Genomic DNA, 26,388 nt, shown 5'->3' with positions numbered 1-26,388 from the left:
CCCAGAGTCCCGGCTGCTGGCCCACTCAGCACCCACTGCTGGTCTGGGGACCCCCAAGGAACCCCAGGCTGGCAGTGGCTGAGCAGGCTGGCGACTGAGACCCCGGCTGAGCCACTCAACCTACTGTCAGCCTGGGATTCCATTCACTCAGCTGGCAGCGGGCTGATGGAACTAAATTCAATGAAATAGGAAAACAAGAGCAACTAATGACAAAGTGCAAGAGCCTAGAGCAGTGGTCCCCAACCTTCTTCGTCTGGCGGGTGCCAGATGAAGGACCGTGGTGGCGGACAAGCATCTGCCGAAATGATGCCGAATTTCGGTGGCATTTCGGCAGATGCTCGTCCTCTGGCCAGTACGTGGGTGCACTGAGAGGCCCCTGCAGGCACCGCGTTTGGGACCCCTGACCTAAAGAGCCTCCTGAAGCTTGGTGATCGTTTTGATTTAAATGGACTTGAAACTGTACGAAAAATTGAGTTGTTGCCACATGCAAAATCGATAATGGACATTGTACAGTTTATTCATACCAGCAAACTTGTTGGCATATATCCTAATGTGTACATTGCCACTCGTATTGTACTAACAATTCCTGTAACAGTAGCATCAGGAGAACAGAGTTTTTCAAAACTAAAGCTCATTAAAAACTATCTCTGCTCTACAATGAGTCAGGAACACTTGACTGGTCTTGCTATTCTTGCAATCAAACAAGACATCACTTTGTCTTTGTCATATGATGATATTATTACTGATTTTGCAGCCAAAAAAGCCAGAAAGATTGCTTTTAATTAAAAACTAATCCTTGTTTCAATACCTCTTCATAGAAATTTCCAATAAAATGTTGACAAATTTAAAAAAATGATATTATTTGCATCATTCTGTCAAATCAGAATTTTTTCTATAGTGTTATTTCTTTAGTGCTAGTCCATCAGGATTACAGTGTGCTTAATTAAGTTAAACTGGTTTTAACAACATGCATGTGGCAAGTTTTCCAGTACTGTAAGCTTATGTTTGTCTTGCTAAGAGCAAGACAGGCACGGGGGCACCAGTTTAATAATCTCACCTAGGGCACCATAAATCCTAAAGACGGCCCTGCACTGAGGCATGTTGCGCATATACTAACAAGAACTGGTACTCCTATACCAGTAGAGCATTTTCTAGTGTAGACATGTCACTGAGGGAACTAGCATAAAAAATAGCACTTTTTTTTTGCTAGTATAACTGTATCTACACTAGGAGGGATGGCAGTATAGATACACCTGTACAGCTATATTGGCAACACTTTTAAACATAGACAAGGCTAAAGTCCTTGAGACTCTTTTTTTCCAATTCTCTCCAATTCTCATTTTTGTAGTAAATGGTTTCTGAAGAGCCTCTTATTCTACAGCTTTCAAAGCATTAAACTCTCTGGAGGTGCTCAGCACTTCGCATGATGGGGCTCCTACTGAGGAACCTTAGCAACCTATTCTTTGCAAAGTGTCTTAGTGAAATGCCAGTATCTACCATGAGATGAAAATATAGTTTGTGGAAGATATAGCATCATCTGCATTTAACTCTCTTTGTATTTCTGTAGCACAAAAGAGTTAAACTTACATCACATCAGTCCTAGCCCCAGCACAAAAAAATGTGAAGAAAAAACAGCTGGTGTCGTGACTGGGAGAGCATTAATAGGTCACTGGCTGCACTCACGCACTAGGAATCTGCATCTCATCCCCTCTGGCACTGTGGGGGTGAGGAGGGGTGTTTGAAATTACAGAGCAGCTTCTAGCTGCTATTACAGAGTACAAAATGCAGGTTGTGTTGTGCATCCACGTTGAGGATTCAAACATGCACATCAAGGTCTGATGGGGAGGAAGGAAATCCTGATTACAGAACTAGGGGGAGAAAACATCCAGTCCTGCAAAGTGGTGTGTGCTTGCAATTCCCCCTGGTATCAATGGGAGTAGAGGGTACTCAGGGCCTTGCAAGATTGGGTTCAGGAAGAGAGAACACCCCTTATCACAATGACGTGTGATGACAAACCATTCCTGCAAGGAGTAAAGTGATGTCATCTTAACATATGAACATTTTAAACAAAGTGATTACTTAAGTTACTAATAAGACATTTGTCACTGTTTATGCACTTGGTTTAATTTGCATTTCTCTCATCTGAACAATGAACATCAGTTCCGTCAGTTTCACTTTTGTTCATTGTCATTTTCACTTTCAAAATCAGCTGCAATATCTGAGTTTCAACGACTGCATAGGAGTACTTTGGGGATGGGGGCGCAATACATTTTCATGGAAATCTTTTAATTGATCTCTAGGTTTTCTAAGTATCCATTTTTACAAAATCTAAATTTTAAGGCAAATGTAATGTGACACCATCACTTTAGGATGCTGTGCTGGATGGAATCACTGACCACTAAGCCACATAATTAATAAAATGGATCATCTACTATCTAGGTGCTTGTACTATACCCAACACCATAGTCACTGAGCCCTTTATAAGGAGAACTGTGCCAGAGTTGGCCCTTGGACTAATTCCTTCAGTGCAATTGATAATTTGTTTCAATAGTTCTGCCCTCTTCTCCCTTATACCTTTACCCCTCCTCCCTTTGCAGTGGTTGATTACATTCTGGTTGTGGGAAAGCTAAGTCGAAAAAGTGATCTTCACGCTTTTGCATCATAGCAAAAGATTCAGACAGACAAGACTACATTCTCCCTCCTCATTCCTTTTACCTGTTGGTTTAGGGGTGCTGGTCTGGGATATCCCTCCATTGTACTGGGTATTGTCACCACTGGAAAAATCCAGACTCATGCGGGGTTTTGGCTGGTATTCTCTTCTGGGCTGAGTTGACGCTTCTTTTATTCTGCAAAATGTGAAGAAAGTTAAATATACAGAGCTATTTTCTTGTCAACAAACCACACACTGAGGTTAGTAAAAGATGGAGGTTTTTCTTCCTTTACTGCCAAGGCTGAAGTTCGTGCTCAGTAATGGGACAGACTAAACAGAGTTTGGTACATGGAGCGGCTTCCAGCTGCTGGATTAGACTGAACTGCAAAAAGCACATCGTTTGACATCACTGTGTGGGGCTGCTAATCTTCTCCTCCACTATGAATTAGCATATTAGATTGGTTTGCCTTTGACTCATAGGCCTCGTCTTCAATTGCTACAAAAGGTGAACGTTTTACCTCCTGATAACTAACACAGGTGAAAACACAATGAAGACCAGGTACTTTCATTTTACTGTGAGGCAACATCACCAAGATCAACCCCTGGAAGCAGTAAAGGGCCGTTTATCTCATGGCAAAACTGAAGTGCCTATTCTTCACTGTGCTTTTGCCTTAGGATAGCTATGCATATAAGTTACTTCCAGGTTAAACGTGTATATATATATATATTTTTAGCAGTTAAGATAAGACCATATTGAAGGGAGGACAGGATTAGAATTCAAAATGATCTTGACAAACTGGAGAAATGGTCTGAAATAAATAGGATGAAATTCATTAAAGACAAATGCAAAGTATTACACTTGGGAAGGAATAATCAACTGCACAAATACAAAGTAGGAAATGAATGCCTAGGAAAGGGTATTGCAGACAAAGATCTGGGGGTTATAGTGGATCACAAACTAAATACGAGTCGATAGTGTAATACTATAGCCAAAAAAAAAAACAAAAAAAGCAGCAAACATCATTCTCGGATATATTAGAAGGAGTATTGTAAGCCAGAGACATGAAGTAATTTTTCCACTCAGCACTGTGTCATTAGAGGTTTTAAGAACAGGTTCGGCAAACACCTGTCAGGGATGGTCTAGTTAATACTTAGTCCTGCCCCAGTGCAGGAGACTGGACTAGATGACCAATTGATGTCCTTCCTGTCCTACATTTCTAGTATTCTGACTGCTAAAAATAAAAATCTCTAGAAAAATAATTTCAAATTTCAGGGGCTAAATCCAGGAAGGTGGTGACTCAATGGCAGCTGCATATGCTATGCGCCTCTCAGGATTTAGCTCAGAGACTTCACTGGGAACTGTACCTTAGTAAAGACTTTTTGATATGACTCAGTAAGAGTTTTGCGTCAGTAATGTTGCTCAAACTTTGGTGTGAGCCAGGTTTGCTGTCATCAGTGCTAATGGTACAAAGTGCATATATTAATATGTCTGTTATATGGCTTTTGTTGAAAATTCCTGTCTCTCACTTATGGCAGTTCTGATTCTTATATCCAGGGTCTGATCACCCTTTAAAATACTATTACTGAGCCCCAGATAGGTCTTTTCCTCTTCAGAGTGCTATAAAAGCATTAACTGAATAATAGAGGTGGTTAATCGTCACAAAGCTCATGTGAGAGAGGCAAGTATCACATCTCTCAGATTGTGAAACTGAGGCAGCTAGGTTTAGTGGCATGTCAAAAAGCATCAGAGCCAGCATCAGAGTTAGGACACGAACTCTCAAGCACTGGCTCCCAGAGTGATGGTCAAACCCCTCTACCATGTCAGTGTCTTCAAAAGTGTGATCCAAGCCTGTTTTTAATTTTTTCATTAAGACTAAAACAAAAACATCAGTCCAGTATTGTAAACTCTCATGATTTCATTGCAAGTATCATGAAATTTAGTATTTTTCTTACAGCCCCAGCTCCTGGAATGGTGTTATTTCATGGAAATCTCAGATTTCATTTAAAAATAAAATTAGTTTCTCGCCCTCATGGTTGCAGCAGAAAGCTTGGAAACGTGACTTATATTTACCCTAAAAGCTCAGAAAACAAATAAAAAGAATGTGACATTTATTTTTAAAAGCTCATGATTGTTTAAACCAATATCATGACTGCTGGGGACTTGACTCATGGATTTTGAGCTCACGGGACTAGCAATATTGGAAGACCTGGGCTGGACTCACAGTTCTTGTCTCAGGCTGGAAGAAGCTGGGAGTCTGGGGGTAGAAAGTGCAGGAAGGGGCCGCTTTGCCTTATTCAGCGCCAATCCCTCGGGTTGATTAAGAGGTGGTAGCAATGGGATCTTTAGGATCCAGAAGGTTTGTGGCCATGAAAAATGAGTGACCTAGGGGATGCAGATGTGTGTCATTCCCAAATGAAACCATTTTCAATGGTAACTGCAGCTATATCTTGAAAAGTGGCTGTAAAATTGGCATTGTGAGATTCCATGTTTGTGTCTTAGTGACTAAGGATCAAATCTACTCATTTTACAAGTAAGAAGCTTTCCCCCAACTGTGATCGTTTTGCAGTGTACAGGAATCTGAAAATTCATTTAAGTTCTTTGCTACTTGCATAACACCACCAGTAAAAGATCACGTAGGTCCAATCCTGCCATTAATGACACCTGTACAAGTCTATGAGTGTGAACGCTGTGCAAACCCAGGTGCAACTGAGGCATAATTTGTTCTGCAGAATCTTTATTACTGGTGCTGATGAACAGTAACATATTTAAGCCACTACTGCTGACCAGACTGGTGCAAGGTGCTCGAGATGCTGAAAGCATCCTGACCAGTTATATAAACAAAGTAAAAATTCTAGACATTTACCAGACATGTGATGAGAGCAGAGGTGGACCTGCACTAGGTTGGAGGCTGGCTGTGGGTCTTAAAGGGAGAGGAATCTGCAGTGGGGAGGAGGCATGTCCACTTTGGCCTGTGCTTATAACAACATCTGGACTGTGACCCAACATGTCTGATCATTTTAATGCTTCTATACAATACGTGAACTACGGTATTCATGCAGAATGGCTTGGCAATCCTCCTTTGCTGGCTGCTTACACTGTTCTGTAAACTGCAGCCAAAACCACCCTGCCAAGCAGTCTAACTGCCATAACAAGTTCTGTACATTATGCTCAAGCTGCAGCTGAGCTAAGACAAATGTAGGAGTCAGGACATTATAGGATGTGTGTGCTAGCAAATGTGTGCGTTAGCAAATAATGAAATGGCAAGGCCTAGCGTTACCAGAAACTATATTCATAGCATTGACAGCAGAAAACAAAAACATGAAGATTTTGCTTTGTATTAATTTTACTGAATGTGTGAGAACACTATATTAACATCAGCAGCTGTTTGGATTTATGGTCATTTCCTTCCATGTCTAAGATTTTAGGAGAAGAGTCATTCAGGATTAAATGGAACCAGAGAAGGCAAATAAATCCTTTTCATTATTATCTGACTCTCTCTCAGATCTGTTTTCCAAAGTGTATGTATGTGGGGGTGGATGGGAGATTTTCGTTTTAAACAGCAATTGTCCTCTTTTCGAATGGAACCAATCTGTTTAATCTAGTTGGAAAGAACTGTGTAAGTAACAACAGGTTTGTAACACTAAAAAGACACAGTCAGTTCTGAGATGATATGCACAGCCACAGGGGAGTAGTGGAAAGGAGCAAACTCAGTGTGACAACCCTTGTACGAATTGTGGCTGTGATACTAGAGCTGAGAAGAGGGATTTTTTTTTTTAAATTGGCAGATCATAGGGATCCTTAAGACCCCTTTTTGGTTATGGAGTTCAGTGTGTGCAGGGCGATGGGGAACAGGATAAGAAGATAGCGTCCTTCAATTAGGATAATTTACAACTCATTTGTTTTTTAGAAAGCCAATGCAAAAATTGATACATGCCAAGGCTCTGATTCCTGAAAGCAAATTAAGTCCATCCATCCAGCAAAGCACTTAAACATATGCTTAACTCCCATCGCTTCAACTGGATGTAAGCGCATGCTTTCAGTTAAGCACATGCTTTACTGAAAAGGAGAGGTTTTTTTTCCTGAATTGGGGCATAAGTCAGGAGCACTTGAATAAAAGTGCATAATTTTACTTGCTAATGTCTCCAGCCAACATGAACCTAGACTTATAACTGCCTTAGAGGACAGCACTGTTATGATTATAAAATGGAAAAAGATCTTTTAAATGTCTTACATCCAGCACATATTTTGCCTTTGTACAGAAGAAGAGTAAATTCCAGAGTCTGATGAGAAGTGAATGTTACCTCTCTTCCAACTTGGCAGTAACTTGCTGTAGGATCTGGGTTGCCTGTCTGTGGTACTTCAGCTGGGCTTCTACAAGAGCAGAAAGCTGACTCACTTGTTCAATCTAAGGATCAACATGAAAAATCAAGTCTTAGTTCAATACTGTTGAGCAGCAGCGTTCAAACAGCTTCCATGGAACATTACTGCTCTGACACCGCAGAGGTACCTTTCTCTCTGCAATCTTGCCTGCTCTTTATAAGTCAGATAATAATTAGGGACCAGTTAAGCTTGGCTTATCTATTTGTTACTGCACATGGTTAGGTCACTAGACCACATATATGGGGGCTGCAGCTACAGCTCTTTCTCAACTGATCACCTCCGTGGGCTTGGCCTCAAGACCCAACTCATTCTGAGAATTCTGTGTACAGAAGAATGAGAAAAGGGCAATAAGGAGGGAAGGCAGAAGGAACCTTCCCTCATATTGTGTAGCCTGAGTTTGAGGCATGCAGGATGACAAGGGCCATGGTTCTGCTTTCCTTAGGCACAGGCCAGTAGAGCTGGCTGGCCACGTAGGGAAAGAGTAAAGTGCCCCTCAAAATGGGGTGTAGGTAGTGGAAGTGCACTCATTGTCTCTTCCTTACAGAGAACCAACGCCTCCCAGTGCTCCCTCTGGGGCAACATGACTCCCCACAGAACTTCTTGACAGTGTCAAAATGGTACGATCTAGGTCAAAACAAACTAGCCATTTGGGGATGGATGGAAAAATTGGTGAAATAATAAAAAAAAAATCCAGATTGTATTGTGCAGTTACTCCTTTCACTTGTATGCACTCCAAGACAGCTATATTTATTTTTATATACATAGTTTAAGGCCCCTTTCCACTGCTCTAACAGTATACAGAGGCCTTAGAGTGGGTATGAAATTTAAATCTAAATAATTCCACTCATTTATCTATTTCACTTGAAACATTGAATCTGTAGATTCAAGTGCATAGAAATGAAATAGAATAGATTGTAGTGTAGAGGAATTCCTTCCTCCAAAAGGAGGAGTACCGTTGTCTTCTTTCGATTTTGCAGTTTTCAACCTTATTTATGAAGGGAAAAGAGACCCCAATGTCTTTGGTTTCAGTTAATGCTGCTCATTTTTCCAGCATAGTGCTCAAGTCTCAGCTATTCTATAAGCAGAAGTTACATTGCCATGCCACGTTTGAATAGTCATGTACCAGAGTTTATGGGAAATCATGACTTGTGGACAAGCACTTATATAATTCTGATCATGGAGATACTTTCTTTTGCCATAAATAACCTTAAACTATTAGTGAGAATGCAATATTAACAGTGGAATAATTTCTCTCTCTCAGGTATTTATATCGTCCCCTTTAGCAAGACATCTGAGTCTCTCATAATCCCCTCTGAGGTAGGAAAGTGCTATTATTCCCATTTTACAGATGAGGAACTGAGCAACAGAAAGGCTGAAAGATCGAAGTCACACAGGAAGTCTGTGGTAGAGCAGGGACTTGAAGTCAGTCTTTCAAGGAGGGGAAAGGCCTTATTTGTTCACAGACTGGCTAACCTAGTAAGGAGGGCTTTAAACTAGGTTCGACGGGGACAGGTGAGCAAACCCCACAGGTAAGTGGGGAACAAGACCTGGGAGATGGGTTGGAAACAGGAGGAGCATGGGTTATAATGGCAGAGAGAAAGGAGGGTCAGGGCAAAGCTGGGAGGCAAGATCAAACCAGTATCTTAGATGCCTATATACAAATGCAAGAAGTATGGGTAATAAGCAGGAAGAACTGGAAGTGCTAATAAATAAATACAACTATGACATTGTTGGCATTATTGAAACATGGTGGGATAATACACACGACTGGAATGTTGGTGTGGATGGGTATAGTTTGCTCAGGAAGGATAGACAGGGGAAAAAGGGAGGAGGTGTTGCCTTATATATTAAAAATGTACACAACTGGACTGAGGTGGAGATGGACATAGGAGATGGAAGTGTTGAGAGTCTATGGGTTAGGCTAAAAGGGGCAAAAACACAGGTGATGTCATGCTGGGAGTCTATTACAGGCCACCTAATCAGGTGGAAGAGGTGGATGAGGCTTTTTTCAAACAACTAACAAAATCATCCAAAGCCCAAGATTTGGTGGTGATGGGGGACTTCAACTATCCAGATATATATTGGGAAAATAACACCGCGGGGCACAGACTATCCAATAAGTTCCTGGACTGCATTGCAGACAACTTTTTATTTCAGAAAGTTGAAAAAGCTACTAGGGGGGAAGCTGTTCTAGACTTGATTTTAACAAATAGGGAGGAACTTGTTGAGAATTTGAAAGTAGAAGGAAGCTTGGGTGAAAGTGATCATGAAATCATAGAGTTTGCAATTCTAAGGAAGGGTAGAAGGTAGTACAGCAAAATAGAGACAATGGATTTCTGGAAGGCGGATTTTGGTAAGCTCAGAGAGCTGGTAGGTAAGGTCCCATGGGAATCAAGATTGAGGGGAAAAACAACTGAGGAGAGTTGGCAGTTTTTCAAAGGGACGCTATTAAGGGCCCAAAAGCAAGCTATTCCGATGGTTAGGAAAGATAGAAAATGTGGCAAAAGACCACCTTGGTTTAACCACGAGATCTTGCGTGACCTGCAAAATAAAAAGGCGTCATATAAAAAATGGAAACTAGGTCAGATCACAAAGGACGAATATAGGCAAATAACACAGGAATGCAGAGGCAAGATTAGAAAGGCAAAGGCACAAAATGAGCTCAAACTAGCTATGGGAATAAAGGGAAACAAGAAGACTTTTTATCAATACATTAGAAGCAAGAGAAAGACCAAGGACAGGGTGGGCCCACTGCTCAGTGAGGAGGGGGAAAAAGTAACGAGAGACTTGGAAATGGCAGAGATGCTTAATGACTTCTTTGTTTCGGTCTTCACTGAGAAGTCTGAAGGAATGTCTAGTATAGTGAATGCTTACGGGAAGAGGGGAAGTTTAGAAGATAAAATAAAAAAAGAACAAGTAAAAAATCACTTAGAAAAGTTAGATGCCTGCAAGTCACCAGGGCCTGATGAAATGCATCCTAGAATACTCAAGGAGTTAATAGAGGAGGTATCTGAGCCTCTAGCTATTATCTTTGGGAAATCATGGGAGACGGGGGATATTTCAGAAGACTGGAAGGGGGCAAATATAGTGCCCATCTATAAAAAGGGAAATAAAAACAACCCAGGAAACTACAGACCAGTTAGTTTAACTTCTGTGCCAGGGAAGATAATGGAGCAGGTAATTAAAGAAATCATCTGCAAACACTTGGAAGGTGGTAAGGTGATAGGGAATAGCCAGCATGGATTTGTAAAGAACAAATCGTGTCAAACTAATCTGATAACATTCTTTGATAGGATAACGAGCCTTGTGGATAAGGGAGAAGCGGTGGATGTGATATACCTAGACTTTAGTAAGGCATTTGATACGGTCTCGCATGATATCCTTATTGATAAACTAGGCAAATACAATTTAGATGGGCTACTATAAGGTGGGTGCATAACTAGCTGGATAACCGTACTCAGAGAGTAGTTATTAATGGCTCCCAATCCTGCTGAAAAGGTATAACAAGTGGGGTTCCGCAGGGGTCTGTTTTGGGACCGGCTCTGTTCAATATCTTCATCAACGATTTAGATGTTGGCATAGAAAGTACGCTTATTAAGTTTGCGGACGATACCAAACTGGGAGGGATTGCAACTGCTTTGGAGGAAAGGGTCAAAATTCAAAATGATCTGGACAAATTGGAGAAATGGTCTGAGGTAAACAGGATGAAGTTCAATAAAGATAAATGCAAAGTGCTCCACTTAGGAAGGAACAATCAGTTTCACACATACAGAATGGGAAGAGACTGTCTAGGAAGGAGTATGGCAGAAAGAGATCTAGGGGTCATAGTAGACCACAAGCTTAATATGAGTCAACAGTGTGATACTGTTGCAAAAAAAGCAAACGTGATTCTGGGATGCATTAACAGGTGTGTTGTAAACAAGACACGAGAAGTCATTCTTCCGCTTTACTCTGCGCTGGTTAGGCCTCAACTGGAGTCTTGTGTCCAGTTCTGGGCACCGCATTTCAAGAAAGATGTGGAGAAACTGGAGAGGGTCCAGAGAAGAGCAACAAGAATGATTAAAGGTCTTGAGAACATGACCTATGAAGGAAGGCTGAAGGAATTGGGTTTGTTTAGTTTGGAAAAGAGAAGACTGAGAGGGGACATGATAGCAGTTTTCAGGTATCTAAAAGGGTGTCATCAGGAGGAGGGAGAAAACTTGTTCACCTTAGCCTCCAGTGATAGAACAAGAAGAAATGGGCTTAAACTGCAGCAAGGGAGATTTAGGTTGGACATTAGGAAAAAGTTCCTAACTGTCAGGGTAGTTAAACACTGGAATAGATTGCCTAGGGAAGTTGTGGAATCTCCATCTCTGGAGATATTTAAGAGTAGGTTAGATAAATGTCTGTTAGGGAGGGTCTAGACAGTATTTGGTCCTGCCATGAGGGCAGGGGACTGGACTCGATGACCTCTCGAGGTCCCTTCCAGTCCTAGAGTCTATGAGTCTAGTGCCCTCACCACTGGACCATTCTTCCTCTCATTTCAAAACTCAGTTCAAAACATAAATAAGGGATTTCCTCACATCCATCTCCAGAAGGTTATACATGCTTGACTCAGCTATTTCTTTGGATTCATCAAATTTCTCCAGAGCTTGGCGTAGCTCCTCATCAGGGAGCCTGCCTTGTCTTTTCTTTTTGTAATCGAAGTCCAGGCGTCGACCTTCCATTTTCTTCAGGTGGTGCTGAAAAATATGAAAGGGAAATAGTGTGTATATGATGGAAACAGTTTCCCAACTCCTCTTTCTTTGCTTTAAGTCCACTACATTCAGTCAATCAACAGAGGTTGGAAATATATGCTGCCAAGCTACTATACATCACAGGTTTATGGGAGTAAAGGAGCACAGAAAAGTGAGGTAGGTTTACACTTCAAAGGGAGCACCATGGCATTTTGTGTCAAAACATCAAAGCAGCTCCATCACAGAGTGTTTTACAGAAAGAGAACACAATGGCAAATTGCCGTGACACCTAGATACATGAGAGTTGATAGTAATTTATAGTTTTATTTATAATCTAGAAATATCTGCATATTGTGCATATTCCCCAGGAGGTTAGGAACAATGTTTTCCTTACATTCTAGTTTTCTTTCCCAGTACAACTAAGGGGATAATTTTTGCAGTTCTCACAAGATTAGCAATGCATCTTAATTTCTGAATGATTTATTAACTTACCAAACATCACTGCTGTCACTGTATTTAGTTAGCAAATTCCATATTAGGTTCACTAAAGCTTTTTTTTTTTTTTTTTTTTTTAAGAGAGCAGGTTAGAGAAACACCTGTCAGGAATGGTCTAGATAATACTTAGTTCTGCCATAAGTGCAGGGGACTGGACTAGGTGGTATTTTGAGGTCTCTTCCAGTCCTATTATTACAAATGCCACTGCTGGCTCAGGGACTAAGTAAAGCACTAAAGAATGAGTATTTTAGGTTTTCATTACCGAAATACAAGAAATAATTTGTGATCTGACATGATTCACTCAGCAAACATTGAGTGCCAAACTTTTAAAACATCAAGGTCCCCTTCTGAGGCCTCAATTCTACACTTACACCTACACTTAACTTTATCCCGGGAAGTGTCATTGAATGCACGTGTGAAGTTACTCACATATGCAGGGGTTTGCAGAATTGTGACACAAATTTATACCGACAAGCATGTGTGTGATGTCACTTGCACCAGCAAAAAACAAATGTGTGCATACACAGCATTGGCACATGTAAATAAAGTAGCTGGCTAACTACCTAATTTGCACACACAAATGATGATTGTGTTTCAAATTCTGGGGAGTTTGTGGGTGCAAATCACCAGGCATATAGAACTGGAAGTGCAAATTCAGAGGCAGCTATTCAAAATCTGGATCTAAGGTAAGCCACCACTAACACTGACCTAAATTATTTAAATGCACACTAGAAAACCACTTATAATCTGCAAGTGATTTTTTTATGCTAGAATTAGAATACAGGCCTGCACAATAATGGATTTTTCAAGGCAGACAATGTGGTTTGTCACTAAAAATAATGTTGGCATTTTGCTCCTGATCATTTTAAAAAGCCACTGAATGGAAGGAAATTGATCTGACTTTCATTATTCAAAGAGGAAAAAATGAGGCCTTTTAGGGATTTACAAAGACCTTGAGCCTCACAGCTAAAGAAAGAGTTTTGAAAATATACAGGGTGTTTATTTGGCTTTCCAAAATCATGCAACTTCATCTCTGGCAATACCTGTATTTCTCTCAGATCTTTATCATGGAGATTCTGCAGGGGATCTATGAAGTTCTGCTTCACTTCAATGTCCAAAGAATCTTTGACTTCAGAAAGTTCTCTCATCGCTTCCCCAACATCACCCAAGGCTGGGCCTGGAACAGAAGAGTGTGTCTAGTTTACCTTAAATACAAATAGTGGGATGTGGTTCTGAATTAATACAGAACAGAGCTGAGACACAGACCTCAGTTAAAAATAAAATTGAATCTTCAGTTTTAAATACATAGGAGAAAAATATGAGACATTGTGGGAAGGCCACAATTGATGCCACAGTTTTGCTGCTACAGAAATTGAACTGTACTTCAGAATCCAAGCTTTTTTTAAAATCAAAGGCCCATATAGTGGTAAAAGAAAACCTGCCAGAGATAAACCATCTACACTTGATGCAGGGTTGTCTTTTGTAGGCTGCAGATTTTGTGAAACAGTCATTCTGTCAGAGGTCTGACCAGCCCTAGTAATTTTAAATGGGATATGTTGACTCTGGCCATTTACGTGTCAAAATCATTAGCAATCTCACTGCTGAGCATTTTATCAGAAACATCAAACTGACAAACTGACTATATATCCTGTAATTTACGATATTCCTAGTGACAAAACCTCCAGAAACAACTTCTATAATTACTCACAGCCCAATAAAAAAATTGTTCAGTGCTCTGAAAATACAGATTTGAAGGAAAGTGCAAAATAAAATGAATATTAAAAGCACAGGGTATCCCCATGTACTGGCTATATTATTGATTTTTACCATTAATTCAATAACTATATATTAAATTTAAAATCCTCAGTTTCAAAATTTAACTGAAGTCTAGTGTATTCAGCAGGTGATGTAGTTTAGCCCATCTCCAAGTACCTCAGCTGCTAGGTAGGAATCCAGCTCTACTGCTGGGAGAAATGATGTTCATTGCACCCCCCCCAGTATAGCCACCAAACATAGGCAAGATCTGGCCCCAGTGTTTTTGAACCTCCCCCACAATTGTGGTTCACAAAAACTACTCTTCTTATCTGTCCCATGAAGCAGTAGCAGAGAATCCAAGCCTGCTTTGAGACTTGGAATGGAGGAAAAGAGTCCAATTTTAAATAAGCTGCTTATGAAACTTAAGACCTGCCCGCCAAAAAAAGTAAGCCCGCCTAACAACGAATCCCAGTCATTAGTTTGGTCTCCCAAACAGAGGGCCTCACCAACATATTGTATAACCAGAGAGCCTGCCGTAGGCATCCAAAGGAATGATGACTAATACCTAGAAGCAGCATTACTAGGTAGGAACCTATGGTATAGCCATGCTGTCTTTTGCCAGCATGATCATCAGGATTACACAGGAATTTGTTCAGATTACACTTTATTAAGCCAATTTGTTAAAAAGATGTTTGAAATTTATCACGTGAGAGAGAATTGATTTAAAAAAAAAACAAAGCACTGTTCAGCAGAATCAGTCCAGGGCTGCTAAATTAATAAGTAAGTAATTTGGGTCTAGGAGGATTAAACCAAACCAGAAGGCACCTTTTCTTCTGTAGATGTCTTCATGCCAGGAATAGAATTTTATTAAAGCTTAGAATAGAAGAGAGTTTTTGAGCTATTGTTCAAGCAACCTACTAGTGTAAAACTGTCTGCACAGAGCTCCACACAAATGGGTTATGGAGACACAACAAGAACCTGTTGTAGATGTGATCTCACTGATTAGGCTGAAGATGACCTCCACTGTTGAAACGTAACTTCAATATTCCTTACCCAACAAAACTCCCAGTGGCTTCAATGGGAGTTTTGATGCATAACGAATGAGAAATGAGTGTGGACTAGTACCCTAAAATGTAGAGTTCATGCAGCAGAAAGACCAGGTAGAGTGAGAGGAATTAACATTTTCAACTCATCATTGTCCATTGGATTTTTATTTGTTGTTAGCCTTTATTCCATATCTGCAGTGAAGGTAGTGACATCCTCCTGTAAGGAGTCTGAGGACAGGAGAGCTTTTAGCATGACTGTAGGAGGGTATGAACTCCCTATAATAGTATCACTTCTGACCATTCTACTCTTTTGGTTAGAATACATCATCACAATGTACACAGTAAGGTGGTATAAAGTCTATCTAGATATCACCCCAAATGAAAATGGCGTGGCTTTCACCAGTCAGAAAACAATCTCCACTTCCCATCCTGGGAAGATACTGGATCTACATCATCTTGATTGACATAGGCCTGCTGGGAATTGAACAGTCTGACAGTATCTGGGCTTTGCATTTATTGCAGGCTGTTCTCCAAAGCTCTTACTCTACACAAGCACTAATATACTCGCATAATTCAAAGGGAAGAAACCACATTACCAAAGTTGCATTCATCTCCAAGTTCTCTTCCGAATTTCAGCATAGCTTCTGCCAATAAGGCCTCAGCCTGTGGGTAGCCGGGTCCTTTTTCCTGCCCTCGAATTTTTGACATTGTGTTGATCATGTTGAGTTTAGCTCTGGAAGCTGCGAGCAGACCAATAACAGAGTTACAGAAGAGCAGTAAATGGGGTATAGACGTTATAAGTATTGTATCTTAAACTGCAATAGGTAGAGTACAGGAGAGCTCCCTTGTGTTCTCAAAAAAAAAAAATTACTAAGTAACATATTCAAAGTACAGTAGAAGTTGCTGTTGAACATGTATGTCAGATAAATTGAAAATTCACTGTCAATGTTCAGCACATTTTTGGAGAGAAGGGGTGAAATCCTGGCCTCACTGATATCAACAGGAATTTTGCCATTGACATCATAGGTGCCTTAATTTGACCTGGAATGTTCAGAGTGGAGACCTTATACTGCTCCCTATGAAGTCCATATCAAAATAGCCCTGGATTTCAAGAGAACAAAAAAAAGCCCCAGGAACAGTCTAGGGACTAGTCACTGATACCCATTGCAGCTCAGGGAGTGGAAAATGAAGGAAGCTCTAACCCATTTACATTCTCCCAGTCTTCAGGTCACTGAGCAACAATCCAGTCTCAAGGTACAATCTAGGCTGGTACAGCAGCTGGGGACCAGCATGGTATACTAACTCCTCTGCCACACTCCCATATTCCTAGTCATATGCCCTATACTGCAGTTGTGGTGGAGAAGAGGGGGCACAGAAACCACTATGTTTTGGGAAATCCTTAGATAGCCAGTTAAGCCATCACTGCCGCAGCTTTGCACCAGTGGATGACCAAAGATGATGCAGTAGGGTCCAGAGTCTGGTCCTCCATATTTCCTAGATGTAATATTTGTCTTTTTTTATTTATTGAATATAAAACATATCAAATATTAGCTCAGAAAATTTGGGCATATAAAAGCCTGCAATCCCCTTGTTATTTTTACTAGGATTTTGGGAAGATGCCTGGGTTGATATAAAAAAAGAAATTGTGTTGCAGCTCATATGTTCTCTTCAATACACCAATGCAAAAAACTCCCTCACCAAAAAACAATGATTATCTAAAAAGACACCTGGACTATCAGAATTGATAAAAACAAAAACAAAGATGAAGAAATGAACTAATTCAATAGCCCATATTGTGTGGTGAATGCTGCCACTGCAGAAAGAGTTTGTGAATGGCATATACAGTGTGCTTTCATAGAATCATAGACGATTAGAGTTGGAAGAGTCCTTAGGTCATCTAGTCCAACCCCCGGCTCAACGCAGGAGCAACACCAACCAAATCATCCCAGCCAGGGCTTTGTCAAGCTGGGCCTTAAAAACCTCTAAGGATGGAGATTCTACCACCTCCCTAGCTAACCCATTCCAGTGCTTCACCACCCTCCTAGTTAAATAGTGTTTCCTAATATCCAGCCTAGACCTCCCCCACTGCAATTTGAGACCATTGCTCCTTGTTCTGTCATCTGCCACCAATGAAAACAGCCGAATTCCACCTCTTTGGAACCCCTCTTCAGGGGATAGTAGTTGAAGGCTGCTATCAAATCCCCCCCTCACTCTTCTCTTCCACAGATTAAATAACCCCAGTTCTCTCAGCCTCTCTTCATAAGTCATGTGCCCCAGCCCCCTAATCATTTTCGTTGCCCTCCACTGGACTCTCTCCAATTTGTCCACATCCTTTCTGTAGTGGGGGACCCAAAACTAGACACAATACTCCAGATGTGGCCTCACCAGTGCTGAATAGAGGGGAATAATCACTTCCATTGATCTGCTGGCAATGCTCCTACTAATGCAGCCCAATATGCTGTTAGCCTTCTTGGTAACAAGGGCACACTGCTGAATTGTATCCAGCATCTCATCCACTGTAATCCCAGGTCCTTTTCTGCAGAACTGCTGCTTAGCCAGTCAGTCCCTAGCCTGTAGCGATGCATGGGATTCTTCCGTCCTAAGTGAAGGACTCTGCACTTGTCCTTGTTGAACCTCATCAGATTTCTTTTGGCCGAATCCTCCAATTTGTCTAGCTCACTCTAGACCCTATCCCTACCATCTGGCATATCTACCTCTCCCCCACAGTTTAGTGTCATCTGTGAATTTACTGAGGGTGCACTGTACTGTATTTCTAATTTTATATTATATTTCCAATATTTTATTCTATTTTTAATTTTGTCAACTACAATAAATAAGCAAGTGTACCATTGTAAATCATTGCACAATAGGAAAAATTTAAACCACAAAACAAACATACATTTAAATATTTCTGTGAGTCTGATCTGATTTAAATTTAGAAGAGCAAAGGCAATTCAAAATTAAGGATGATATGCCATCTGTAATCCTTCCTGTTGTGCATCAGTATTGCAGCACAGATGCAAGATTATTCAGTATTTGGACACCACAGGAGTATATAAGCACAATGGATCCAAGAAGTATTTTACTCTTGGCTTAATTCACTCTTAGTTGAAATACTATGAATGAAGATCTGGAGACTGCTGCTGCTGCTTTTCACATTGTGGCTTTTATGTGCTAAAACCAGGAAATTGTCTAAATACATATTTTGCCTGTGCAGAACATTATGAAAGAGTAGCATATTTTTAGCATAGTGTATGTTTTTGTAAGAGTCTTCTCACTACCCAAAAGTGCCACTGGACCATACTATTCTGAATTTTTGATGCTATAGAACTACAGGCAACAAACTGACAATCCAATGAGAGAGACTCAATTTTAATGAGATGTCAGCAGCACACTCCACCTCTGTGCTGCAAAAGGGAGTATTCCTCTTCTATTGTTGGGTTGGAAGATGTATGACACTTTATTATCTTAGAGCCTGATCCAAAGTCCATTGAAGTCAATGAAAAGATTCTTGTTGTCTTCAAAGGGCTTTGAATCAGGTCCTAAATATGCCAGGGTTAAAAAAAAAAGGCAGGCTGCTAGCCCTCATGTTACCCCCTGGCTAATAATCCTGAGATGGGTGAGGAGAAAAAAAGAAGCTGGGGAATTATGGGAAAGAAAAGAGATGAGGGCTCTGACAACGGAGCATAATGGAGAAAACAGAACAAGGGGTTGGGGTAAAAAATAAGAGAAAATATTGGAGCATGAGGAAAGAAAAAGTACAAATAGCAGAGAGAGGGAACGGTGAAGAGAAAGACAAAGAGGAGGCAGTAAGTTGTATTTAAACGGGAGACAAGGGAAATGTTTTTTAAGAATGAAAAGTAGAGAGAAACAGGAAAAGGAGAAAAATAGAAGACAATAAATAAAAGGAGGGGGCACACTCTGGCCAGATAGGAAGGCGGTGGGAGGGGGATCAAAAGCAGAGAAGAGAATTGTCAAGGCTCATTCCCCAGTCTGGCACTTCGAGTGCAGAAGGTGGGGGCCTGCAAGGATTCTAAAAATTAATACTGACCATTCCAGGTTTGTATTAACTCCCAAGATTATAGTTTCTCTCTGAGCTTGCATGGGTAGATGCTGCCACCACCCAAGTGCAAAAAACCCCTTTGGACCCAGGAAGGAGTTCTTGGGAATTCCTCCCCGTGAGGTACTCTCAAGTTCTTTCACACCCTCACCCCTCCAGGGAAGAGCTGGGAAGAAAACAAAGGAAATCAGCTGTTGCCAGCAGCTAATTAAACAAATATGCACAAACCTCTTAGGACACCAAAAATCCAATCCTGTTCTTAAAAAAGATAAATTTTATTAAAAACAACAACAACAAAAATTCCATATATACTCGTTCATTAGCCCGTTCGTTTATAAGCCGACCCTCCAAAATGGATAGGTAAAAATAGCAAAAACTGTATGACCCTTTCATAAGCAGACCCTATATTTCAGGGGCTGCAAAACTTTGGCTCCCGGCCCATCAGGGTGAGTCGCTGGTGGGTTGGGACATTTTGTTTACTTGGAGCGTCTGCAGGCATGGAGCCCCTCAGCTCCCTGTGGCCGCTGTTTGCCATTGGCTGAAAATGGCAAATGGTGACCACAGGGAGCTGAGGGGCTCCATGCCTGCAGACACTCCAGGTAAACAAAACTACAATGTATTAGATCAAGGATCAGTAACCTTTGGCATTTGGCCCACCAGGGTAAGCACTCTGGTGGGCTGGGCCGGTTTGTTTACCTGCCGTGTCTGCAGGTTCAGCCTATCGCAGCTCCCACTGGCCGTGGTTCGCCGCTCCAGGCCAATGGGGGCAGTGGGAAGTGGTGGCCAGCACATCCCTTGGCTCATGCTGCTTCCCACTGCCCCCATTGGCCTGGAGCTATGAACCGTGGCCGGTGGGAGCCGCAATCCGCTGAACCTGCGGATGCGGCAGGTAAACAAACTGGCCCGGCCTGCCAGGGTGCTTACCCTGGTGGGCCGTGTGCCAAAGGTTGCTGATCCCTGTATTACATATTCAATTCAATGATTCCATAGAGTTTAAAATCATCAAATTTTGGTGCAGACCCATTTATAAGTCGACTCCCACTCTTTGATGCGTCACTTTTTTATCAAAAATATTCAGCTTATGAACGAGTATATATGGTACATCTGGAACTTAGGCTTTTGCTAGATTTAAAAAAATACTTAAAAAAATTAAACACGAAGAATAACCAAGGTCCAGTTTCAAGGTTACAAGCAAAACAAAAGCACTTGAGATTAGCACAGAGGAGTCCACACACCAATAAGAAATAAACAGAGATAAACCTAATTGCGTCTTTCTAGACATTTTCTGATCTACTTATATATCTGGGGTTTCAAATGAGTAGTCTCTAAGTATGATCTCATAGCTGGCTTAAAGCTGCTTATAGCATTGCTGCTCTGTGTCTCCTCTCTCCAGAGAACCACCATGGATAATGGGAAAATTTTTTCCCCAATTTTAAAAAGTTTTAGCCCTCCCATTGGCTCTTTTGGTCAGGTGCTTACTCCCTTCCTTTTACCAATGGGCTTTTTTAACCCTTTTACAGCTAATTGGCTGGCTGGGTGTTCACAAAAGGGAGCTACTCCCCCTCTTCATTTATCACAAGAATAATGAAATGTGGAGATGAAAAGGAGAGTAGGGGAAGGGGACAAATAGATGAACAACAGAGGAAAGCAAGCATGACAAATACATTAATTAATTCATACAATTATGAAGCCAGAAAGGACCATTGTGATCAAAAACATGTCACCTGCAATTTGGACCCTGGATCTGCAGATTAAGAAATTGATTATATACCAAGTGAGGGGATCCACGTTCCTACATTTCACAACCTGCTGACATGATACTAAACACAAACACAGTCTGTGTCTGCACAGTGTTTAACATTGAATTCTAACACAATGTAATTTTCCAGTGTGTACAGACCAGTTCTCCATATCTCATTCACTTTGGCAGAGAGCTCACAACACTGAAATATATAAATAAGAACAACAATCAGTTTTTAAAACGGCCATAATAGGAGTTTAAAACAAACATTGCCAGCGGCTTCAATTTCTCACTCTTTATATCTGATGTCACATTCCTTCTGCTTACTTTTTAAGTTAGCCACATTCAACTCTGGACTTTCATCCTATTCATTTTTTGTCCCCTTCAATCTCCTGTTAGGTTATTTTCATGGTTAGGCAGTTCTGTAATGATTTTTTTTTCATTTGTGCTATCCTCAAACCCAACTTCCCTTTCAGCGAATTCACTGCTCTTCTGTTAACAATATGCTTTCTTTTCCCTGGAGTGTGACTTCATTAGCTTTCGAGTAAGGCTGATCAGTAATGCAAAATCAAGCTAATCATACCATCATGAAAAGCTTGTCCTACTTCCCATTTCTTCCCCAAGTATATACCAATGCCAGGTAAAAGAGTTTTTAATTTCAAATTTAAAAAAAAAAACCTGTGTCAAACTCAAGCTTTGCTAAACTCTCACATCCCAGCCTGCAGAATCAGATCTCCTCAGGGTGCATCATATTAATCAGTAGAGCTGTATTTCATCTCAATCTTCCCTTCCCCACCCCCGCAACAAAAAATATTTTATCGAAGAAAACAAGTTTGTGCAGAAAATGTTTGTCTCCTTAGAAATCTTCTGGATTTTCAATGAAAATCAAAATCCAAGCCAAATAGGAAATGTTTCTGTTTACAAAGCCCAATAAGCCTGTGTTTTGTTTTCTGAAAGCTAGCACTTTTGTGGTATCGTATCAAAAAACAAACAAAAAAAAATTGTAAGAGGAAATTTGGGGGAATTTTAAAAAAAATTCTGGGAGAAAAAAAATGTTTTTTCTCAACCTGTTCTATTTACCAAGCAGACTTCCAATGAAGCCATGGCCAGATTCATTGTTATCTCCAGTTGCTTTATGCTTCTGCTTTGCAAAGCAACTATAACCAAGCTGGGTGGGTGTATGACTACCTTTGCACTGCCAGATAGCTGTAGAGCAGCTGGAGCTTGTGGCTGAATCTGGATCACACTGTTGAATGCCTCAGGCTTGAAAGGAGCTAACAATTTTACCACTATGTCCATAACATGTATCAACCTTATTGCTTTCTCTGCCGAGTGCTTGTTGATGATGATGAACAATGAAGCTTTGGACCCTGTAATAAACAGTGCTCCATCAGCTGACATAAAAAACATGTTAATTAGCATTGCTTTCGGTTTAGTGCTTAAACTCATAAATATACTTCTCTCCAGTTTTCATCGTCAGTGTCAGTGTCATCAAATTCCTTACTGCCGTGGTCTTGCACACAAATATCTCCAATTAAACTGTGCCAGTCACATTCTTTGATTCATCAAATTAGAGGGAATCTGTATCACACAGATTCAAGTAATTTTCCAGTAGTTAGAAGACCGCCAGTGATGCAGCATTCCTAGTCACTGTATTTGCACACAACTGTATGTCATTAAGTGAAAACACAGGGCCTAATTTTCCTCTCGTGCTAGTTTTACACTGGCATAACTCCATTGACTTCAGTGGAGTTGTCACTGATTTGCACTGGTGTAAGTGAAAGGAGAATCAAGCCCTTAATTTCATGGGTTATTTTGGAAATCTTTGAACCGGGTTTGAGTTGTTTAAGTTACTCTCTCATTTATGACTGCACCATCAGTGGCTACTTTCTCAAGTTTGGCAAGTACGTTCTGAAAGGTCTTTCAGTGGCAGCCTTCTATTCTTTTAATAGTTTTTAAATAATGCCTGCTAAGTGATCAAAGATCATTTATGGCCTAGCTTTGTAGACTCCAATTCCAGTTCCAGTCTGCAGACTAGTAAGATTGGTATTGGTTTAGCATGTAAGAGGCACACACTCCTCCATGAGCCTTGTCAGCAATCCCTCATGTTCCCCACTGTGCTCAAAAACCAACCGTTTGGTTTCTGATTGAAAGATCGAGCTCAGTCACTCATGATCCCATTTGGCTTGCTTATCTCTGAACAAGAAGTTACCAGAAGCCTCTGCTCCCTTCCCCAATTCATTGCCAGAGTCTCTTTCCCTCCCCATCACTGCCAGTGACTGCAATGAGGAAGGGCAGCTAGCTGAACAATACAGGACAGCTTCATTACATTGTCTCTTCTCCACATAAGCTCACTGTAGGGCAAAAAGAGCTGCTTTAGCCCCTCGTCCCTTCTCCCAGTTCTCTGCAGGCTGGGCTGGCCAGCCCTGCATCTTCCTTTTCCCACTCAGAGTGTGAAGACCTGAGGAGAGGGAAGAGACTGGGAAACAGATAATTTGCCCTATTCACAGGCAAGGGATCTTCACCCTCTTCCTTCAACTTGAAGGGCCTGCAATTCTGCTCTGTTGCTTTCCCCTCACTTGGCTGCATTACCTGGTCTCTCTCGGTCAGACACTGCAGGGGTGCTGCAGACAGAGCGACCTGCTCTTTTGGCTGGAGAGGTGAGATGTAAAGTGATTTTGCTTAAAACATTTATCTGACCTAACTGCACCACCTCAGCCAGAAGACCATTCAGCTCTCTCTCTCTGAAATAGACTATCTCCTGGAATCCTTCTTAAGTACTTGAATGTCTGCTGTTAACTCAGCCCCTGGACTCCCAGTTCTAGTTTATACACTGCATTCATGTTCTATTACATGGAGCAAGGACTAGAGGTCCAGTATCTAGTTCTCCCCTCAGTCTTTCCACTTACTCCCTTTCACAAATCTCTCAGGTCTCAACCCTGCACCCATTGAAATTAATGGGAGTTTTGCAATTGATTCAGCAGGAGGAGGAACAGGGCCCTGGCCAGTCACTGAAATGGGGATAATAAATAATAATCCCCATCTCATAGCAATATTGTGAGCCTCCAATTCCCAGCTGTTCAAATGTGTTGACTGCAGCCTCTGAGACTGCGGTGGCTCGCATGGAAACAGCTTCCAGCCCCACAGAGAAGTCAGCACTTCATAAAGAAACTAACTTTCCTATTCTCCTCACAGCACAATTTGAGTCAATACTCAAACGTGAGTAGAATAGAGCCATCTACTTTGTTAACTGCAGGTTTTTTGTTTGAATCAAAAGTAGTTTCGGTCAGAGTCACAGTTGCTCACCTCTCAGCAGCAGGCAGCATGGTGAAGTAAAAACTGACAGTGCTGACTGCCACACAGATTGGACTTTCTAGGAGCTAGGGATGTTATTTATTTAGGCTATGACTATAACCATAGGAGTTGTGTTTGCAGCTCTCCCTGCTGCTAGCAGAGAACTACCAAAAATGTAGAAATGCAGCTGCTAGTGGGATAGGGCCCTCCCAGGCATAACTCCTCACCTCTGCTGTAACCACCAGCTATGCCTTTCCCACCTAGTGTTACGGTGGGAGGATTCCTGCCTGTGTCACGGTGTGAGGCAGAGGAAAGGAACCATGAAACACAAGCACACACCTGTGTCATAGTACAAGGACATCTACACGCCAACCCCCTGCTGACTACTTCTGTGTCATTGTACAAAACAGGAAGGAGGAAAGGTGGTAGCAGGGAGACCACTCCAAACCCCTCTGCCTCTTCTAAGGGGAAGAGACTTCTGTGAATATATAAAGTTGAAATAAAAATGTGTGTGGGGAGCTGCCTAAAGTGGGAATTGAATTCACAAGTGAAGACTGCACTGCATAGCAGCACCTGAGAGCTATAACTACTTTTGTTAGTAGGCTTGCTAGTAATCAGCTTTCTCCAGAAAGCCTCATGGCAGGGTAGGGGCAGTCAGAGAAGTAATGACAATATGTTAGCTGTCTATTAATTATACATGTTTTACATCACTGTTCAATTATTGATCTGTTTCACACAGCATATAGAATTCTTACAGGATTCATATATAGTATTGATACATTACATATGACTCAAATGTTCCAGCTCTATAATATTTAAAATAGATTTTTATGATTCTGCCTTGGTTCCTCTTGGTTAAGCTGCCTGCCTTTTGCAACTGCTGTCTGTTCTTTCTGTCTGACCTCTGCAAGTCAACAATTGCAACACTCATATGGACCATTCTGTCACACTAGCCCAGTGTTTCTCAATGACCAGTCTGTGGTCCAGAACCAGGGTTCCTGAGATGTCCCTAACAGCACAGGAAGGCAGCAAGCCTGTCCCTGGTATCAAAAAGGTTAAGAAGCACTGCAGTAGTCTATCCTTCCACCAAATCTGAGTCTTCTGAGTGCCTGTAGCCCCAATCTGACAATGAGCTCCATGCTGGCAGACCCTGCACGAGCCTGGAGCCTTACTAAAGCACTGTGCAGCAGCAGGGCCTGAGGAGGGAATCCTGTAAGGTGCAGCAGCCATGTGTGTATTTTTAAATACGGAGCAAAGATTTTCAGAAGCGACTTGGGGTTTTTCAAATTTTGAGTGCTTAACTCAAGAGATCTTTAAAGGGACTGATTTTTCAGAAAGTGCTGGTCATCTTGTTTTGTATTTAGTTGTTGTGGTAATAGAATCTTGTGTTGCTATGGCAAATGAGTTAGATTATTAGGGGATAAGTTCTGGAATGGCAATAAATCACTGCTTCAAGGTTTACAGCTCTCTGTCTCCAGTGATTTCTTCCTAAAACTGTTGCCCCCAAGGATATAACACACCTGACCTCTGCAAATCCGCCCTTTATAGATGACTCAGGTTGGACCCCAAGAGACTGAGGCACCTCAAAATCATTTGCAATGCTGAGAATCTTGGCCAGAATATAACCAATGTAGGCTCCCATTCAGCAAGTATTTCCTGAACTATTTTCTAGAATCACATTTGTAAGATCTGATTTTGTTTCTCCCTTTTCTGTTTATATATGTTAATGGTCATATTTGCCCGTTTGCAGAAGTAAGATCCACAAAACAGGAAGATATGCACCTTAATACTCACTCACTGAAGGAGAATGAAAATTGGCCGTCTACCCTCATAAGAAATTTGTCTGGTTAATGGCCTTTTATTTTATTTTATGCTACGGCACATGTCTATACACTTCTGCAGACACACAAACTCATTCAGCTGTTAAATAATTACTGCACAACATGCCTCAAATAATATTTATTCAAATGAAAGCAACAAGTCCCAGGGACTGAGTCTTATGTCACACAAACTGGTTTTATACTACTGCAACATCACTGAGTTCATAATTATTCCATGGTGATTTCAGCGGAGTTACAACTGATGTATACAAGATCAGAATCAGCCTCCAGGTTCTTTCATGATGCAGTCTTTTTAGCAGGGTAATGTGAGAGAGGAAGGATAGCCTAATGGCTAGGGCACTCTAGGACTTGGGGGACCTGAGTTCAAGTCCCTGCTCCACCACAGATTTTCTGCATGACTTTGGGCAAGT

At 41.3% G+C, this 26,388-nt stretch overlaps 1 protein-coding gene across 2 annotated transcripts in view; it reads right to left on the bottom strand.

Moving 5' to 3' along the window:
* Positions 1-26,388, bottom strand: part of SH3GL2 (SH3 domain containing GRB2 like 2, endophilin A1) — a 154,785-nt gene that overhangs the window by 3,686 nt on the left and 124,711 nt on the right. For both annotated transcript variants that reach the window (XM_030567832.1, XM_030567833.1), the window contains 5 exons: positions 15,639-15,782; positions 13,285-13,418; positions 11,594-11,752; positions 6,953-7,056; positions 2,716-2,846 (listed from right to left, as the gene is read on the bottom strand). In XM_030567832.1, the coding sequence (XP_030423692.1) occupies positions 2,716-2,846; positions 6,953-7,056; positions 11,594-11,752; positions 13,285-13,418; positions 15,639-15,782 (672 nt within the window). The remainder of the gene's footprint in view (positions 1-2,715; positions 2,847-6,952; positions 7,057-11,593; positions 11,753-13,284; positions 13,419-15,638; positions 15,783-26,388) is intronic.

The sequence above is a fragment of the Gopherus evgoodei genome, chromosome 6, assembly GCF_007399415.2.
Source record: "Gopherus evgoodei ecotype Sinaloan lineage chromosome 6, rGopEvg1_v1.p, whole genome shotgun sequence".
In the NCBI taxonomy this organism is placed as follows: domain Eukaryota; kingdom Metazoa; phylum Chordata; order Testudines; family Testudinidae; genus Gopherus; species Gopherus evgoodei.
Note: the sequence above shows the minus strand (reverse complement) of the source record. Positions and strands in the feature narration are given on the sequence as shown.